At 40.7% G+C, this 18977-nt stretch overlaps 1 protein-coding gene across 1 annotated transcript; it reads right to left on the reverse strand.

The window, feature by feature from the left end:
- Nucleotides 1-1625: 1625 nt before the first annotated feature.
- Nucleotides 1626-13099, reverse strand: errfi1b (ERBB receptor feedback inhibitor 1b). The gene is made up of 4 exons (XM_079558534.1): nucleotides 12939-13099; nucleotides 6281-6434; nucleotides 5919-5974; nucleotides 1626-3438 (listed from the first exon to the last, which is right to left on the reverse strand). The coding sequence occupies exons 2-4, from the start codon at nucleotides 6325-6327 to the stop codon at nucleotides 2525-2527; spliced, it is 1017 nt and encodes a 338-aa protein (XP_079414660.1). The 5' UTR covers nucleotides 6328-6434; nucleotides 12939-13099; the 3' UTR covers nucleotides 1626-2524.
- Nucleotides 13100-18977: the final 5878 nt, after the last annotated feature.

The raw sequence follows: 18977 nt of genomic DNA on the forward strand, positions 1-18977 counted from the left end.
TTTCTCCAACTGAAATCGAATTCTAAAACATGAACACGACCTATTGATGCTTCAGTTCACTCATGTTTGAAAACTTGTGTGTAAAATGTGGCTACATCATAACATGAACAAATGTAAATTGCTAAAATAAGTGCAATCAAGACAGATTCAATAAGTGAATAAGTTACTTTATTTCTATAAATAGATTAAACATCAATGTTACATAAACGGCTCTTCTCAGAAACCTTTGACTAACAATATTGTACAGAGAAGGTTGTAAACACTCAATGTAACAAATCTACACCATTATGGACGGATAAATTAGGTCAGTTCTTTCATCTTTGATTCATGTCCTCAAAAGTTAAATCTTTCCACAGGTATGCGAGAGCATTTCAATGACATGTATAAAATGCTTCAAACTAGTACATTTTTAATAAGTGAGACAACGATAACTACATTAACTACTGGTGAAGGTGATAAAGTAAAAAATACTGCAATAAGTGACTATTCCATTTAAACAATCTTAAAATACATTTACTAATTACATTTATAAATATGTTTAATTACAGTAAGATTTAAGCAGCAATGTCAAAATACAACACGCAATACGTTTGGTACAAGCCCAGCTCGTACATAATTAAGTCACGAGGAACAGTTCAGTCATGATTAAATTGTAACTACATTGCCGGCCACATTAGAAGGCACACCTATGGTAACCTTTCTGAATAGCAGCAAAGCTAATCAGGTCGGTACGAAAATGCAGCAAATGAGTGATTTTAGCCTAATCAACGGTTGACTTTGTATGTCCCGTAAACTTCATTCTAGGTGGAATTTGGAGAAGCAAATTTTTCTAAGATTTCTAAATAAGTTGCTGCAATGTAAATGCATTTCTGCAGTATCAGGACATGCTGTGCCTAATAAAGTGGCCTCCGAGTGTAGTTCAGCCGATCCGCCGTAGCTTTAGGAGGTACATTTTTCAAACATTGGTAAAAAAAAAAAATACTGGAATGTTCAGTTTCCATGTTGACATCAAAATACTGGTAGGTAGCTCAGGATTGTATGTAGTTACAAAATTTAGGTCAAGAGGACTTAAAGTTTGATATTGTATGAACATTTCAAAGGCTTAAAAACCTAATCTTTTGTAACTATAGACTGTAAAAGAAGGGGTGGAGATGTAGTTGAGTCACAATTTTTCAAAAACCTAAAGTCGTCATTGTTCCAGTCCGAGTCACATAGGACTGGTTCAAGTCTGAGTCTAAATGTTCAAGCCCAAGAACATGTTCTAAATGTGTAAAAGTCATGCCACTATCACCTAAAACCGAGTCGAAGTCACTGGAGAGTTTATTTTTCAAGCAGTGAGCAGTGGAATGAGTGGAATTCAGCATTTAAGTATCCTTGAACCTAAACGTATCCTTTAAAGCGTGTTTATAAAAGGCACATGTGTCTCAGTCCTTTAGAGCAGTGGTTCTCAACTGGTGTGGCTTAATTGGGACCCACCATTACCCCAGAATGACGAGCCATGACCCAATAAGAAGTTGATTTGCTATGTACAACGCAAAATACTGCAGTGTCCCCACAAATCATGAGTGAATAACTATCATATAAGCCTTTAAAGCTGAAATTATGATTGAACTCGATAACAGTCACTTTATTGAACTCCGGTGGGGTTTCTCCACGTCCTTTACCTAAATTTTGAAAAATGTTTTCTGGGAAAGTCTCGTGACCCATTGACAATGATTCCGTGTTTGAGAAGCAATGCTTTAGACTGAACCTCAAGTTGAGTCATTGGTCACTGCCCCGAGTGGAGTCCCAAGTCCTCAGTCTGATGTGAGGGTCGAGTCAAGAGTCCTGGGAATGACTTGGAAAACAAGTCACAAGTTTGAGTCTGCTCCATCTCTGGTTACCCATAGCATTCTTTACAGTCTACAGTAAGATAGGAACCTGCACATTGGCCCAATAAAGACCTAACCTAGATGCAGGCGTCACCTCTCTTAAGAAGAGCTTGCTGCACTCAGTTAAGCTTTATAGTTAAGTGATTTATTGTTTAGATTGAGAGTGAAATGAATAAGTCTGAAGTGTAAGGCTTGTAGCTCTAATAACAGACATGTCCTCTAAAACAAATGATGTTGTGACCCTGTACTATCCTGGATAACCCATAAGGCGAATAGCAGATAATTTATGTTGTCCTCTCGGTTGTTTACATGCCAAGTTCCAGCCTCTTATCTATGTTAAACTAAGATACAATGAATTCCTTTGCATGAAAAATATTCCACCAATTATACATAACATTCTGACTACTGGTTGGAAAGCAGCATCCGTAGATTGTGGTTGTGATACATCTACAGTGGTCCCAAATAGAACTGTTGCAATTGGCGGTCCCGGTTAAGGCTACATTTCGGACATGTAGTCACAATGTTACACCCGATTGGTCCATTTCTATACCTCAATGTTGCAGACCATCCCTCCTAAATACTTGTCTTGCAGTGACAACGGACCTCATTCATACCTCCTTCATAACATCCCTTTATTGTCCATTTCAGTTCATTTATCGCTTTTTCCAGAAGCCTCCGTTTGACTTCCTGGTCGGTTCGCTCTGCAGCCGGTCCCTCCTGTTCGCGCTCGCGGGTCGACCCGGAGGTAGTAGGATGTAGTGCGTGGCGCTGGCCTGCCTTCCGTCTTTCAGAATGGGCACTATGCACGGCGAGGACTGGGCCGTGCTCACCGCCCTTTCGCTGTGATGTCTCTGTAGGGCCTTGCTGACGTAATTGGGATTAGCGGCGAAGCTTTGAGTGGGCGGCATCACTCCGTTGATGTAGATGGGCAGGCTTTTCGGACTCGGCGTCCTGGGAGGGCAGGGTGGGACTAAAGGAACTCTCGGTGGTATTCTCGGGGGTTTGTCATCGTGTGAAAGAGTCAGGTTTTTAGGTTTTATCGGTATGCGGGGTGGGACTTCAGGTTTGTCAGCTGGAACAGGAGGAACAGCACAAGAGTAACGCATTTTAGGGGTTAAACATGGGTCCGGTTTTGTCCAAAACACGTCTCCGCTGTCCCAGTTGCTAGCCCCAAAATGGCTGCCTCTAGCTGCCCCTCTGTCGTCGCACCCAGGCCACGAAAACGCCATATTCCCAGCGTCTCTATCAAGCGAAGAAGCGTCCTGATACGCATGGTTCACTTTCCCGTTCTGTTTACTGCTCCCCTTGCACGGGACTTTGGGGAAGGGTTTAGGAAGCAGGCAGCGTCGGTCACTAGTGAAGAACTCCACCTCCTGGTCCGCAGCTTCGTCCGACATGAGCTCCTCGGGGTCCGGAAGAGGAGGTAAAGGTTTGGCCTCCCGTTGGCCCAGGGCGTTGCAGCCTCGCTGGGCTGAAGGCACAACCTGGTCCCCTTCTTGAAGAGGCCGCCGCAGGGATTCAGAGCTGAGGTAAGAGTCGGAGAAGTAAGGCGTCTGGGACAAAGAGGCTGCGGAGGGAGGAAAAAGAAATTGTTGAGCTAAATATGAAGGATTTATCACATATGTGTGCAACAAGATGTACAACAAGCAAACATGTTTAAATCAAATGTTAATTTTAGTAAAAATATTTGTAATGTTGATTTATTCAAAATTATAAAAACAAAACAAAAACTGAGCCTCATGTTAAACTGTAAATTATGACTGGACTAAAGGATTGGGGTCTGGCTCCGGGCATTCCTTGCTCTCATGGACTGTTCCTTTTTTGATCCCCATTATTGAACACAGGCTTGGCATTCTGACCTCCATGTGTTTGTCATAACATGCGCAACATTTTTTTTCTTTTACTCTTTTTAATTTATTCTACATATAGTTTACTAGCATGAGCGAGCTTCAGTTAGCACAGGCTGAGCACTAGTTCATTCTTAATTAAAGTGATGGTCTGTAAGTTTAAGTGAGGAGAGATAGAGTGAAATTTGAAATAAACAAATATATTCCTCCGCTCTTTAACCACAAAGCCCTTCTTAGTTTGCAAAATGAGGAATATATTTATATTTATAAATTGTTTATTAATGGAAAGCCCCTTGAGATGCATACATTTGTAAAACAGACTTGTACTCTATCAAGTCTATCAAGTCAAAATAGTGCAAGTTCAGGTTTCAATTAGTTCAAACTAAGTGACTGAATTCTGGAGGTTCTGAGCTGTCAAGTGAGGTATGCCATGTTCACAAATACACTTGTGCCCACAGTATGCAGCTCATGGGAAGGTTGAACCTTGTTTTAAACACATGCTCCATAGCCTACCTCTAAATTTCATTCTTATTGCTTTATATTTTATAACTGGAGAAAATTGTGCCAAAAGTCTTGTATCTATGGTTTTGTTTTTTGTGGCTTCAAATGTGAGAAAATGTTACATTGTTTTGATCTCTGCTGTCTATAAGGGAACCATGGTTTGAACAACATTTGCCGAGGGGATTCTGCCATTACTGAACTGTATGCTTTATGTCAATAAATATCAAATATAAATCTTTACATTTTGTGCCTGTGAGTGGGAACTAAAAAAATAAGCTCCCTCATATGACTAGAAGGAGGGCACATACCAGCATTAGTGGGCGGCTCTCTACAGACATGTTTTTGTTTCTGACGGAAGAACGACTAAAAACACATTGAAAACTGAGGCTTAACCTATCGCCCCCTTCGTCAAACATCAGCCACAACACCCAGATTAAAGCTTTATCCACAACAGAGCCTTCCCACAACATCCGACCAGCTGGGACAGATAAACTTGTACTTTCCAGCAGATTAGGTTTATTTTCTACCAACTGCTATCAATTGAAGTCTGAACAATGGGCTGCATGAGCTAATCGACTAAAATACTAAAATAATTGTCAACTTAGTAATTCATGAATGGTACAGAAAATACAAAGACTCGCGGTGAGAAAAAAGGTTTCTTCACTCAGAAAGATCAGGGATCACATCAAAATTACACTCGAAATATGAAAATGTAGTGTTTGATGTAAAACTCATATGTCTGTTAGTATCTTCAATCATAATGTCCACAAGCAACATGAGTTACGTGGCTCAAATTTTGTAATAAAAAACAAAACAAAAAACAAAAAAAATGGATCGATTACTCTAGTACAATTGTTGAAATTAAAAAGCATTTTTGTGATCTTGGTGGGGACAAAAGTTTATTTCATTACAGTTGTAGTGTTTCTAGGGTTAATTTTTCACTGTTGTTATTCCCCCATTGAGCAATGGTCGTGACAGTCATGGCAGCGGGCTTACATTGCTGTATTAGCATCACAGTCACAGTGGTTCGGCGTGAATTCAGAAAAGCCAATGCAATGGGAAAACCAATGGGGACTTTATACATTGTAAAGCCTGGTTTTGCAGAATGTTAGACTTTCTATAGCTAGATATTCCTCCTGTGATAACTCTGGGGTGGGTACAGTTGAAGAAACCATGGAGTTTTTCACTGCATGTATTTTTAAAGTTTAAGCCCTAGGTTTTGATTGACAGATTCTCGAGAACTGAGGAGACTTGCTGCTGCTCAGCCCTTCTCACGGGGGCGGAGTCTCCCACTTTATTGTCCTTTTTTGGAACATGACTGAGCTGCCATGGATTCTCTCTCAACTAGTGTACTTAACGTAAATGGGAGGAGAGAGAAATGACAACTGAATATAATCTCTATGCTATTGGCACATAAAAACATAGGTGCAAGGTAGATAACTTTCCCACATACACACCAGCAGTACATACTACTCTGAGTGAGGATCAAACTATCTAAATAAACGCAATTTTAGAGCAAGCAGACCATGGCATGACATTATGCCAAAGCATAGTAAGGAGCCTGTGATAGATAAAGCTATAGCTTGTCAACAAGGACTACCCTACTTGCATTCAGTTCCCTATTTATTCACAATTTGCAAAGTTCGCAGGACAAATCAAAGGCTTAAACATCCAACTGCATGTACATAATGAGACTCACCGAATTCCTTGTGGATGCCCCTGAGGCTGTGGTCCATGTCCAGTCCGAAGCAAACTCTGGGGAAACAGGCTCAAATCAGTATAGAGCCGTGCACCTCGGAGTCAATCATTTCTAACAAGGGGCTCAGTGGTCACCCATTACATGTTCAAAAACACACACGACATATGCCCAACACACTCCAGACATGTCTTGTGATGTCCTTTTATGCAACTATTATTCGCTCACAAGATGCGACCATGTCCGGAATAACAACGTTTGAAAAAAACATGAGGATGCTTTAGATCAGAAAAAATGTTGACTACTATTTTAACCCTTATTTAATGATAAAAAATATTAATGCACAACAATCACATTACTCTCACCTGCTTAGATCATGTGGTCCCCAGAAGTTATTCTCATTCCCAGCCATTTTTTAAGCCCAAAAAGATATTGCAATGTTTTCTAAAAAGCATCAAAATTTGTCTGGTATCGGTACAGGACTCGCTCCATCACTGCCTCAGGCCACACACCGACCATCTGTGTAGGAAAGAAAGAAAAGGCGAGTTACATTCAAAGGCTTAACATGTTGACAACTTACAGACTGTAAAATAAACAAATTCCCCGACACATGTGGTTTCAATCGGAGCTTATGGGAGGCTTGGAGGGAAGAGGGAGATGTGTAAACAGCCCACATCTGGGACTGAATGTACTGCACAGCTGCACGGGGCAAAGGCCGCGTCGTGAAGTACAACAAACACATACAGAACGCATCAGGAAACAAGGTGCAGACAAATGTGTGGAGGTAATAGGTTTCTCAAACACTCAAATCTGGCTATTTATTGATCACGGAGACAAATAAAACTAGGACACTTTTTAGTGCTGCACGAACAAGTATCGCTATATTAGGAGATGCAATATATATATAATATAACATGTTGTAACTTTAAATGGGCAAAAGATACAGTTTTAGGCACGATTTTCCTAATTCACTTCCATTTTAGTCATGTTTTGGTCCCGACTTGATAAATTGTAAATTTTGCCTCATCTTGTCCAGTTCTACTTTATAATAGGCTTGCAAAATTAATCCACTGGGCTCAAATTTGCAATTGGTAAAGTTGCATTTAACACACAAAAGCCCCTTCCTGTGATCTAGGGCTGTGCTCAATAACAATATATCGTATCGGCAATATATATCGGTAACATGTATCGTATCGAGGCGCTTTTAGAACGTATCATAACAACGACTCCAATAAGACTTAAATTGCACATTGACTACACTGAATACACTGTATCTTGTATTATGGAATTGTGAAGTTGTGGGCAATACCCAGCCCTACTGGGGTCTGTACAAAAATACAAAATGTACAATTACACACAGATAAACACAGACCTAGGATTTATAAATGCATAACTGACAGCAGGTGCCAACATTATTAACATGTAATGTGCAAGTAGTATAAAAATATGGTTGCTGATGTCAGGCACAGATAATAAATGTCTTTTTGAAGTCTCTTGCTAAGGCATTAGGTGATTCTTAAATTGGTTGCTTTGGTTTATATTTCAACAGCACTGTGAACCGTTCAACTAGTTGGGAAAATATATCAAATTAAATTTGGGGTCAACAGACAAAAGTTTTTCTTTCAAAACAGTCACAGTCAGTGGCCACATAAACTGAAAGAATGACTGCACAAGCTCCCACTGTAGGCTATAGGTCGAGGAAGTGCTTTGCTAGAGGACAAAAAAGCAGAAATGCAACTGGGGGCGAAGGGTTTGAACTACGGATGTGACTCACAGGTTGATTTTTAGTTATTCAGGATTTAGATGGCAATGCTTTTCTCACAATGATCAATCAAAACACACAAAAAGATCTCTGTGCTTTGTCTACTCAGCTCCTCTGTGTGTTTGCCAAGCTCGCGGTTTAAACCCTGCTCTAGCACTTTTCAGCAACGTCCCGGCTCAACTCTGAGGGGATGTGGGATGGGTAGAGAGGGGCGTAGTGTCCTCCTCTGTCCCGCTGTCCTGACCGTAACCACATGAACAGCTTGTAACCGCGGTGACAACAGGGAGGATTGTGCGGCGTTCCTCTGAAGCCCGGAGACCGCCACCCCGCCGCCTCCTCCTCCAGCTCAGGCCAAGACCAACGGCAACTGCGCGTCAAAGGCAGTCCTGTCCTCTCAGGGTCAACATGACGGAGGGACATCGGACGTTTCAAGGAGATTACGTTGAAATTGAGCCGAATGAATTAGGAAAACGATGAGCATATTATGAATCATCTACATGGCAATCACCTGTGCTGTCCGGTCTAAAGCCAACGGAAGTAAAACTGCAATACTTCACAGAAAATAAATATTTTTTTAAAAAACGCAATTATTATTTTTTGCAATAATCGAGCAGAGCTACCTTGTAAAGAGTTGAAAAAGCTCCTTCCATGTAGCAGGGCTTCACAAAATATCGCAAAAAATATCATATCGCGATACTAGGTGATACAACATCCGTATCGCAAGGAGCAACAATATATCGCAACATCACTAAAGTCTTCATCTGACTGAGGTCGACAGATTTTTTTGACACAATTTGCTGAAAAGCTAGTTACTTTTTTGCGTTTAATTAGAATGGAACATATCAAATTGAAATGGTTCAGTGAAATATCGCAACAATATCGTTATTGCGATAATGCACAGCCGTATCGCATATCGCAGGTTACTTCATTATCGTTCAGCCATACTTTCGAGGCATTCTTTACTTTTGCTTACTTTTTTATCTTAAAGGAATAGGCCACCGTTTTTACATACTGAGATATGTTCTTATACCTTAGCTTTGACGAGTTCTTTAAGACCTGTCAGATCTTCACCCGTGCCTTCAGTCACGTGAACACAGCGCAGACAGCGTTAGCATTTAGCCTATAATGTAAGGCGTAGTAATACCAGGAGTAGTTTGGCATCCGCACAGTAAAGTGAAGATTACTGCGCAGTAAACTGAAGATTACTGCGCGGATTTCGAACTACTCCTGGTATTATTACGCCTTACAATATAGTTCCCCCTTTTATCCGCTTAGAAAATCCACATTGTTTAATTTTGTGTAATTATACTTTGTAGTGGAACACTTCACGTAACCATATTTAAATAGGGAAAACGTGGAAGAGCTTGGTAGCTTCTATCTTGACCTGTTTTGGAGCTATAGAGGAGAGAGGGAGAGGCTAAATGCTAACGCCGTCTGCGCTGTGTTTACGTGACTGAAGGCACGGGTGAAGATCAGACAGGTCCTAAAGAACTCGTCAAAGCTAAGGTAAGAACATATCTCAGTATGTAAAAACGGTGGCCTATTCCTTTAACGCCAGTGTATTTCAGCCCTGAGGTGAGTCTTTATTGGGGCACTTTCCACAGGAGGTGCCTAATGATTTGAATGAACAGTGTGTCAAGTTGAAACGTGTTGTGTTGGTCATGCCTGGATGATGGAGCTTTCTAACTGCCGAAATACAAAACATGGGCAATCATTATCAGGTTGTGTAAATGTGTAAAATAGCAAACTAACTTTAAAGTTGTGTCGCCACAATCCCTTATACCTATAAACTCCCCCATTGTAAAACTGCTGAATAAACCATGAAAAACCCTGTTACATAATGCAACAGCATACTGTGGGTCGACGTCAATCCGAAACATCCATAACTCAGCATCAAATCCACTACAAAGGGCTTCCACTTGAATATTTACGCCTCTAAAACAACCCAACATGGCGTCACATCCGTCAGTGGGGCTCGGAGATGGAAGAGGCTGAACAATTACGAATTCTACCCACAATTATTGCCATGAATGAGGCCACTCTGGGCTCTGAATGGGCGCTTTGTGCGGGTCTGCTGCAGCCTGAACTATCCCAGGAGGTTCGGACACAGGGACACTCCATGGTGACAAGAAACCCGTCCGCAAGCATGGAGTTTGGAGCGAAACGCGAGAGAAAATAGTTTGTTTATGTGGAGCAGAAGGCATTCGGTGTGTTGTTAGCCTTTAGTGATGTGTAAAGAGTTCTGTTGATGGGAAAAGGGAGACTTGGTCGTTTTTTTGCAAAGGGCTGACTAATGGTCCTGGCATGAATTGCAAAGGGACTAGTGCAAAATAAACAGCGACTAATTTGTCACTATTGGATACGCTGCCTTTGTAAGAAATCTCCCATTTATCAAAAATAATGCAGTGCAGCACCGAGAGACCCTTCCCAAAGTAGAGAGATTATCTTGGTCAAGAGTGCCTCGCTGGAAGGTTAGCCAACTGTGCGTGTGCCTAGTTTGAACTCCGATGAAACCTGCCCTGACACAGAGAGAATATGTAAACAGACAGACATCGGATACGGCCAATGCAAAGTCAATCAGACGTGCTTCCCATTTACAATGAGGCTCTGCCTGAGGGCAAAAGCAAATCTGTCTGTGGAGATAGTGAATGGGATTTTCACTTATGCTCCAGGACTGTTGAGCTCCATAACAAAACTATTTTTGCAATGCTTTGAGTAAAAAGAAAAAAAGATGAAAATGGAGTTCAGTAGTAACAACTGTTGAGCCATTTGTACTTTGTTTAGTGGTTTAGTTGTTAAGGTTAATGTCAAGTTTAGATTTAGCCAAATTACTTTTTTGCTACAGTTAATGATTGACATATTTTTAGTCATTTTGCATCTGTCCTTGACCGCGTTTATCATTTTTGCCTATTCAGTGCAGTTATTTTTAGCAGCGGAAGGAGAGACCGCGGTAAAGCGTCGCCTGTATGCTTGTGAATAAACCACCTCAGATGTATTTCTGGAATAGACATTAGTTTGTTTTTTAAGTGTTGCAGAAGTTTCGCTTCTCATTCAAGAAGCTCCGTTAGTGACTAAAGATTTGTATTTACCCAACACTTTAAACAACCAAGTACATATGTCAACTTCAGACCTTTTGAATACAAAGGAATAAACTCCTGTATGGCAGAGCTAAACATGAACAGCGGCGCATATTACAATTAACTGTATTTTAGTTGGGATTCAGTCATGACATAACGTAATGTTTATTACAACAACAAAAAAAGAGATAAAACGCAATTTTTGATGATGTAGTTAAAAAGCAGTTTCCACTTGTATAAACAGGCTTCTTAACTTTACTAAACCCATCGTAGTGGTACGGAAAGACTGGAGCATGCATTCTATCTTTTCTTTGCATAGGCCTACTAGTTTTTGTTTTCTATCCAAAAGAGATTGATAGACTGTTTTCTTGTCACAATACGTGCAATCTTCTCAAATGAGTATCCACTTTAGATAGCTCTTTAGTATCATCTCGTATCAGCGTATCAACTTTGACAACCCTCATCTAGTAAAGATACAACATTCTGCAGATACAGTTGCTGTTTCGTCACAGTGGAGGTGGAGTGGAGAACTTGGCAAAAGCTTTTGTTTCTCTTTTTCACATTAACCAAGTAAAATGACGTGAATATTAATGCACTTATCTAAAAAAAATGCCATGTTTTACCACAGTTTTGCTCCACTTTTCAGCCACATACGTTTGGCAGACGAGTTCCTAAAAGGAGCATGTTTCAGCCAAATCGTCAGACTTCCTGAAGAGATTGCATTGTTGTCATGATTTCGATTTCAACCGCAAAAAAAATCTCATCGGACAATAGAAGGCGTCTGCTCCTCATAAACAATGACGAGCACATTCTGCAGCTGAGATAATATTGTCCACCAATAATACGGACACAGAACTTTACCGCTTCACTCAAACTCTCCTTGAGGTCTCCAAGTTCATGCTTCTTCCTTTTCTTTTCTTTTCTTTTCTTTTCTATTCTTTTCTTTTCTCTTTGCTTTATTTTTTGTTGGACAAGGCTTTATGAGAGATATTAGGATTTGCAAAGGAAACAGAGAATGTAAACACAAGATAATAATGTCACACCGGAAATTATATGAGACAGCAGCAAGTCAGGAGAGTTCAAGAATAAAGTGTGGTGTCTACAGGAGCAAAAGAAGGCGCAGTGCGGTTTAGTTCTGGGTTTGTTCCTGGTTTAGACAGTCCTGAAGTCTGCTTTTTGTCACAACCGGATTTATTTAGGTTAGCCCAGCTCTATTTTCGGAGTAAATATTGTATCCTTTGGTTATACTTTATGGTTTAGCTATACCCAATACACACCAAGTCCTCACTTAGTCCCACTTTAGCCCTGGTTTGAATCTTCTTAGAAACTGTCAAGAGTGTAATATATTGTTTTGTGACTGGCTTAGTCCAAGACCAAAAATGTGACATTGTTTAAGTGCATCTTATGTAGCCTACCATATTTTTATCCCAGTGTAGACTTTCTCATGACTTTCTTTAGTCCTTTAGGTCATTCATTAGTTCTGTGACAAGATGGAACATTGTATTTCTGGTCACTTCTGGGCATTTAAAGGTGCCAGTAAATCAGTAAGCTTATTTGCTTTCAACTGTGGGAAAAGATGGTCAGCGTGCATCTCTTATAAGGAAAATATTCACCAAGATGGTATAAAAGGGGTCTTCGCTGTAAAAAGAAAACATGGTGGTGTCTATATTTTGTATTCATACAGAAACTGCTCAATAAATTAAACAGGAATAGGAGGCTGATGCATTTTTTACTTTTTATAACAGAAATTTAGTACAGTATTTCTGATGAAGTCCCTCTTTCCCTTAATGTAGATGTTAGAATGGATTTAGTTAGTTAATGTTAGTACAATGTTAATACAGCTGGGGGCCTCTGTATTTACATTTGCTGCTTTTTAGGGAGAGAGAACTGCGCCAACTTGTGGCGTTCAAGTCAACCTCCCTTTTACTCATAGATTTTCATTGGAGAGATTTGAAGAAACTTTAGCAAGACTAGAACTTTAGCCAGACTCAAACAATTAAGGCACCAAATACGCAAAGAACGCGCATTACGCACAGCCTTGTAGACAACATGACTGTAAATACACAGAACTAGATTTGCCTTAATTGTGCAAAACGCTGTAAAAAGTGTACAAGAAAATGCACTGAGTCGATGTTTCAACTCAACTTTTTTTTACATCATTACTAAGATTTTAACATGTCTTACCGCGTATAACGTGCCTGGATAGTCCCATTGTGGTACCAAGAGCGGTTTATCCAATCCTTTTACGCAAAATGCCAAGTTTTTCTTCGTTTTTACGCAGCGAGTTCCCCCAGCGAACCTCGGACCATGTGCACATCCCAGTTCTGACAACACTCCGGGGCGGACACAGGCGTTTTGTCACGGTGACGCGCGCTTCCTCCTCGCCTTTTATAAACTTTTCAGCTCTTTCCACGGCTTAGACCCCGCCCCGTCGGTCCTTAAAGGGAAAAATACCTCTAGAACCCACCAGCAGCCAAACTCTGAGGAAATCTACTACAGTGTTTGGATCAGAACAGAAGAATGTTGGAGAAGAATGCTGCGTGAGCTGAATATGATTAAGTGGATGCAGCTGAGTTTTACGCGTTTCAGTGGAAGAAGACTTTACCAAAAGTGTGGACGTGTGTGGAGGTGGAGGTTGTAGACTACACAAATTAAGCCGTTTTGTGCATTCCTGGATGACAATTTACGTGCAAAAATTCCCTCCACAAAAGTCAGCCAGCGCCACTGGAACATAATAAATATTTACAAATATGGAACTGAAGTGGTGTTGTGTCTGGAAATGTGAGTGCATTGGAGACAGCGGGTGTGTGCTTGTTACTTGGTAATACAAACATTTTGGATCGGATGTTTTGGCCATTTTTCTTCTTTTTCTTTTTTTCATCTGGGGAGGCTTTGGTTTGGTCAATTTGGTTGTTTGGCATAAGGCACACGTTTCGTCTTTGTAACGCAGTAGCCACAGCTGTCCTGGGGTAGACTCTCGAACTTTCGAGGTTTTATCTTGGATAAAGGCTTCAACCAACTGAGCTGCTGTTGCCCCTCTACCTATGGGCCTTAACTGAGGGGTCTTGGTGTGTTCTTGGGTATTGACACTTGGAAACATCTCTATTGGCGTAAGAGACCACAGGCGTAGAATGGTAGCCAAGTATAAAACCAGTCAGTGGTAAACTGATTGAAGCCTAGGCGTAAATTCAGCCTGGAAGACTAATTCCATGCATCACGACCTACCTCCAAACTAATGATCGCGTCTGGAAGGGTGACACCTCCACCTCGGCCACATCTTCGTCGCAGCCAATCATCGCCTGCGGTCCCGCGTTTAAGCTCAGGCGTCCGCTTCCCTGCTGTGCTGCGACACACCTCCACCCCTTCACCGCTTCTTCTGTCCGTGGCTTCACCCTGCTACATACTTCATTGATCTCCAATACTACCAACAGTGTCCAGGCTCCAGGGGAAGACATCCCTAACCTACTTATCCATACTAACCAAGATCTGTATATTGATATCTACTGCTGGGGTCTGATCGCCAAAATATCACTGCTTTTGTCTCAGAGTCTATCCAGGTTGAAATTTGAGCAGAAAAGCACTGAGCCCATTTGGATCAGGATTTTCACAGTAGGCTATAATGTAAGATGGATAGCTGATAAAAAAAAATGCTATTACGATATTCTACTGTAGCTATAATATGAAATTATTGTAACCATTTTTGCTCTGTATGGAATTCCCTCTGACGTCCCACTGCAGTTGCAGGTCCTGCCCCAGTCCAGTCCCAGTACATTGCGGTCCTCTGGGAACTTACCCGTCATGCACTGCAGTAAACAGACTGCCCCAGCGGAGATGCGTGGGCGGACGACGCCGGAGCCTGTTTTTGAAGCCTTATGTTCTGGGTGAGAGTTCAGTGTTTGTGTTCAACTAGGAATCTAACAAAAAAAGACAGACTAAATACACAGGAATACTAATCTGCTGCATGTAACTAAGTAAGGATGCAATCATGCCATAATGTGTACAACATAGACTATTTAAGCTATTAATCAATTCACCTTTGTATTGGGCTTTACAAAGGCACCTGCTGAAGTGCTTCCCAGAAATGCAGTACTAAAAACACATTTCAAATACAAAATTAATAATAATAATAACTGTGATTTATAGTGCCAGAAGCAATTTTAAACAGGTCATTTTATAAATTAGTTTTAAATAAAGGCAAGTCACAGAGTCAGTGATGGTGTGTTGAATGGTCCACTGTAATAGTGTAGGCTAATTATTTCACTTTTCAATACACGATTGGCCAACTTTAAATGAAACCATGTTTACAATTATGATATAATTATATAGGCTACAGTTTTTGGGTGCTCGGGCCAGTGAAAACATAAGTTACAGGACAAAAACTGTAATATTTTAAACCTACGATACCACACAATTGGCCTAATACCAAAACCGTCCTCAAAAATCCCTTTTAACAGGTGTTGCAAGAATCTCTCATAATTGCTACTTACTGTATATTTTCCACAGGCCCTATGCAGTATGATTACTATTTAGTATTTACAACTGAATAATAACTACCAATGTCATATATTCTTCCACATCACATTCTGGGTATTTCCACACTGACCTTGTCTTTGCCAGTATCAATGGCGTCTGTTTGCTCAAACGAACAGTCACTCGTCAAATACACGGTTTCACCTGTTTCCTGTTGAGTAACAAAATCAATGGAGGACAATGGTCATCAATGTTCCCATAGTCAGAGGCAAAAAGGAACCGGATGCTACATCTGATCACGTTGGGTTCACATTCTAGAATTTGATAGTGGTTAAATATCCAATGGAAAACAATCGGGTACATTTTTGACACTGTTCTTTAAAGAAATATTCAGCATGATCATGTTAATCTTTTTTTCAAACAATGAAAGAGGAAACCACTAATTAAAATGTTGGTTGAGGTACAAACTCATCCATAATCCACAAATGTCTGAGTTTACAATATACTAAAGGAAGACAAGAGTAATTTCATTCCAAAACTGGATAAAGATTAGACATTAGCAATAAATCAGGCAGGTTCAAATGTCAGCAAAATGAGTGCAGTGCGGTATTTGTCTGTTAGAAAGATGTAAGTGTCTAGTTCAGTCTCTTTTGCCAATGTCTTGTGTCTAGCGCCTTAAGTTGCAGTTTTGTCCAGGGGGTAACATGCATATGCTACTTTCATGTTAAACATTAGAAACAGCCCTCTGTCCGTGTGGGCCGCTCTCCCACAGGACGGGGTCAGGGCACTTCCTGCTCCAAAGGACCTCTGTCCTACAGCTGTCAGTCCCGCCTCGGTCGTGGTTTAGACATAGTTAAGTCCCTGGTCCTAGTCTAACCTGGTTTGGTTCTTTAAGTCCTGGTTTAGTCCTGATTTAGACGTCTTTTCATGTTCTTAGTCCTTGTTATTCCTGATGTTTGCCAAGTTTTGTCAAAGTGTAATCCCAGTTTAGTCTTAAATCAACATACTCTTATAGCTCCCACAACTTTTATTTTTAAATCAAAATGAAATGTTCTGGCTTATTCCTTTTGCTCACAAGGTTACGTTAGCATGTACTTCATCACCATTTATGGACATCCGACTGTGCATTCTCGGGCCAAAAAATGTCATATCTTTTTTATGGACCTGTTGAGAGAACTGCTCCTATAGCACTCCTCCTCTGACACCTCGGAGACATGAGTGCAGTGTACGTTAGGCTCTAGTTTTTGTGAGGGGGTGTTTCCTGGTGGGTCGCAGCCTCAGGACGGGGTCAGGTCACTTCCTGTCCCACTGCAGACAGGACAACCTCCCACAGCCGCAGGAGATCTGTCAAAAACATCAGCTACATCCATTGCTACAATTAATCATATTTTCATACCATTTTCTAGATACGTTTCTTATTTGTTCATTTTACTGTTTGATAAAAAAAAAATGTAATGTTTAAGTCTGATTTTTGTTAGAATCATGATTTATTTATGAAATCACTTGAACAGTGAGTGATCAGTGCTCTTCTTACCTCACACCAAGAAGGTCTCGCTTCGATTCCCTGATCGTGCGGGCCTTTCTGTGTGGAGTTTGCATGTGCTCCCTGTTTCTTGATGAGGCTTTCTCTGGGTGCTCCGGGTTTCCCCCATCATCCTAAAACATGCACAATAGGTAAATCCTCCAGCGAGGGGCTCCAACCAAGCTCCAAACCTAAGGGATCAGTCCATGGGTCGTTGCTGTTGTTGTTGTTGTTGTGGTCCTGTTCTTGATGAGATGAAGGACAGGTCAAATTTCCCTGTGGGGACAATAAAGCAACATGATCTGTTAATGGAAAAAGAAATTTAGATCAAGTTTAACAAAAAAAAGAAAAACGTATGGTTTAATGTTACATGGTCTGTTTAATAACCACCGCAATCACTGACACAGGCAAGGTGGGTGATATTTTGTCCAATAACATGGAATTGCATAGAAACATGATGCTTACTTCCTGTCTGTGTTGTATCCCTATGGAGAGTTAGCCGTGTCTTGCCGAAATAACTATTTAAACAGTGCGTGGCAGAAACCAAGCAGCTGTTAAATAATTACTTACATGTTAAAAACTTTACTCAGAATGTAAATTTCACCGGAGGAGACTTTTGTTTTAGCCTTGAAGCTAAAGGCTAATGATGCTAACATATGGTAAAACAGCACTACAATCTGAACCATTTCTTTATGAATTGGACTTGACGTTGGATTAAAATTTCTTCTTTTATTTATTATTCATGATATAATTTTTTTTTGCCCTACACAGGCCAACAGGAAGCTAGCCTAAAACATTGCATGTACTGAGCCTTGTATTAGTATCAGATATCCGCTATTCTGGTAACTGGAATTAATTCAACCACCAACCTGGAGACCTACATAAATCTCTTGCAAATGAAGTACATTACATTTCGAAGACTGTCCATGATACCCCTCATATGGAGCACACATCTCTCAGTGTGGCTGTTTCACTGCTCGCTGTGTAAGTAGGTGCTAAACACACGTGGCTGGCAAATTCATTAGAGTGGGCCTTTAGAATCTTATAGAGGAACCAGCTGTGTACAAACATGAAATAGTGATTACCGCGGCGTGTTTGTAGAGTCACGCTCGACAGGACCCCCACATTCCACTCATATATGAAAACTATCAGTCATTTTAATCAGCGGGCTGGAGGACGCATTTACTGTAAAACCGATAAACCATATGGGAGGACTCCAAAGGAAGTACTCGGTGTATTAAGGTGTTTTAACTGCCCTGAACAAAGATGTGAGTGCACTATATGTGAATTTAAAAGACGCCTTTAAAATGATCACAGAATGAAATGAATTCAAAATATTTACCTTGATTTCACTAGTATTGACAAGTTTGGATTCATTGATTTGATCTGGACTGGTGAGTCGGGGCACAAAAGTAGCTCACAGGGTTGTTGAGAGTCATTAACCTTTTCCAAATATGATTGCAGATATACTGTTTTGATAGTCAGACTAGGGATCAGTGCTTAGTGAGGAATTATATTTATTGTTGTCAAAATGGTTTTCGTACAGGCTCGAAGATGAACTTGTCATGACCCGTGGGCCGTGACTTATTATAATAAGTTGAATGTGGGTCCTGATGCTAGACCAGTTGACTTAACATGGTTTTAATGTCAGCAATGGACCTGCCAGTGTCGTAATTTTTTATTTCATGAAGATCCCCATTGAGTGTCCTACCAAAAAGGAGTTTACTAAAAAGTTTACCAAAAGCTGTTCTGCTAAAATATGCTTAGCAGGACAGTTCAATGGCACAACCTGTCAGGATAAGTGTGCGACTAAGTGTAGCGTCTTGGGACCATTGTCTGAAAAAAACATGGACGTAGCATCGTTAGCTGCTAAAGCCAAATAGGAAGTGGGGGCAGGCTCCAGAAGTTCTTTGCTGCTTAAAGGAACAGGCCACCGTTTTTGATTTTTTTGAGATATGCTCTTACCTTAGCTTAGACAAGTTGATGCATATCTGTCTGGTCTTTACACATGCGCTCAGTCATGCAAAAATACCGAACATGTTGTTAGTGTTTAGCCTCTCTCCTCTATGGATCCAAACGAGGGTGAAGTTAATAATAATAATAATGCCTTACACTTGTAATGCGCTTTACAAGCCTGTATTAACAAGTTTCTCAAAGCGCTACATTGTCGTCATTATTCATTCACTCCATACTCGGTGGTGATAAGCTACTGTTGTAGCCACAGCTGCCCT

Source organism: Gobius niger (assembly GCF_951799975.1).
Source record: "Gobius niger genome assembly, chromosome: 6".
Lineage (NCBI taxonomy): Eukaryota > Metazoa > Chordata > Actinopteri > Gobiiformes > Gobiidae > Gobius > Gobius niger.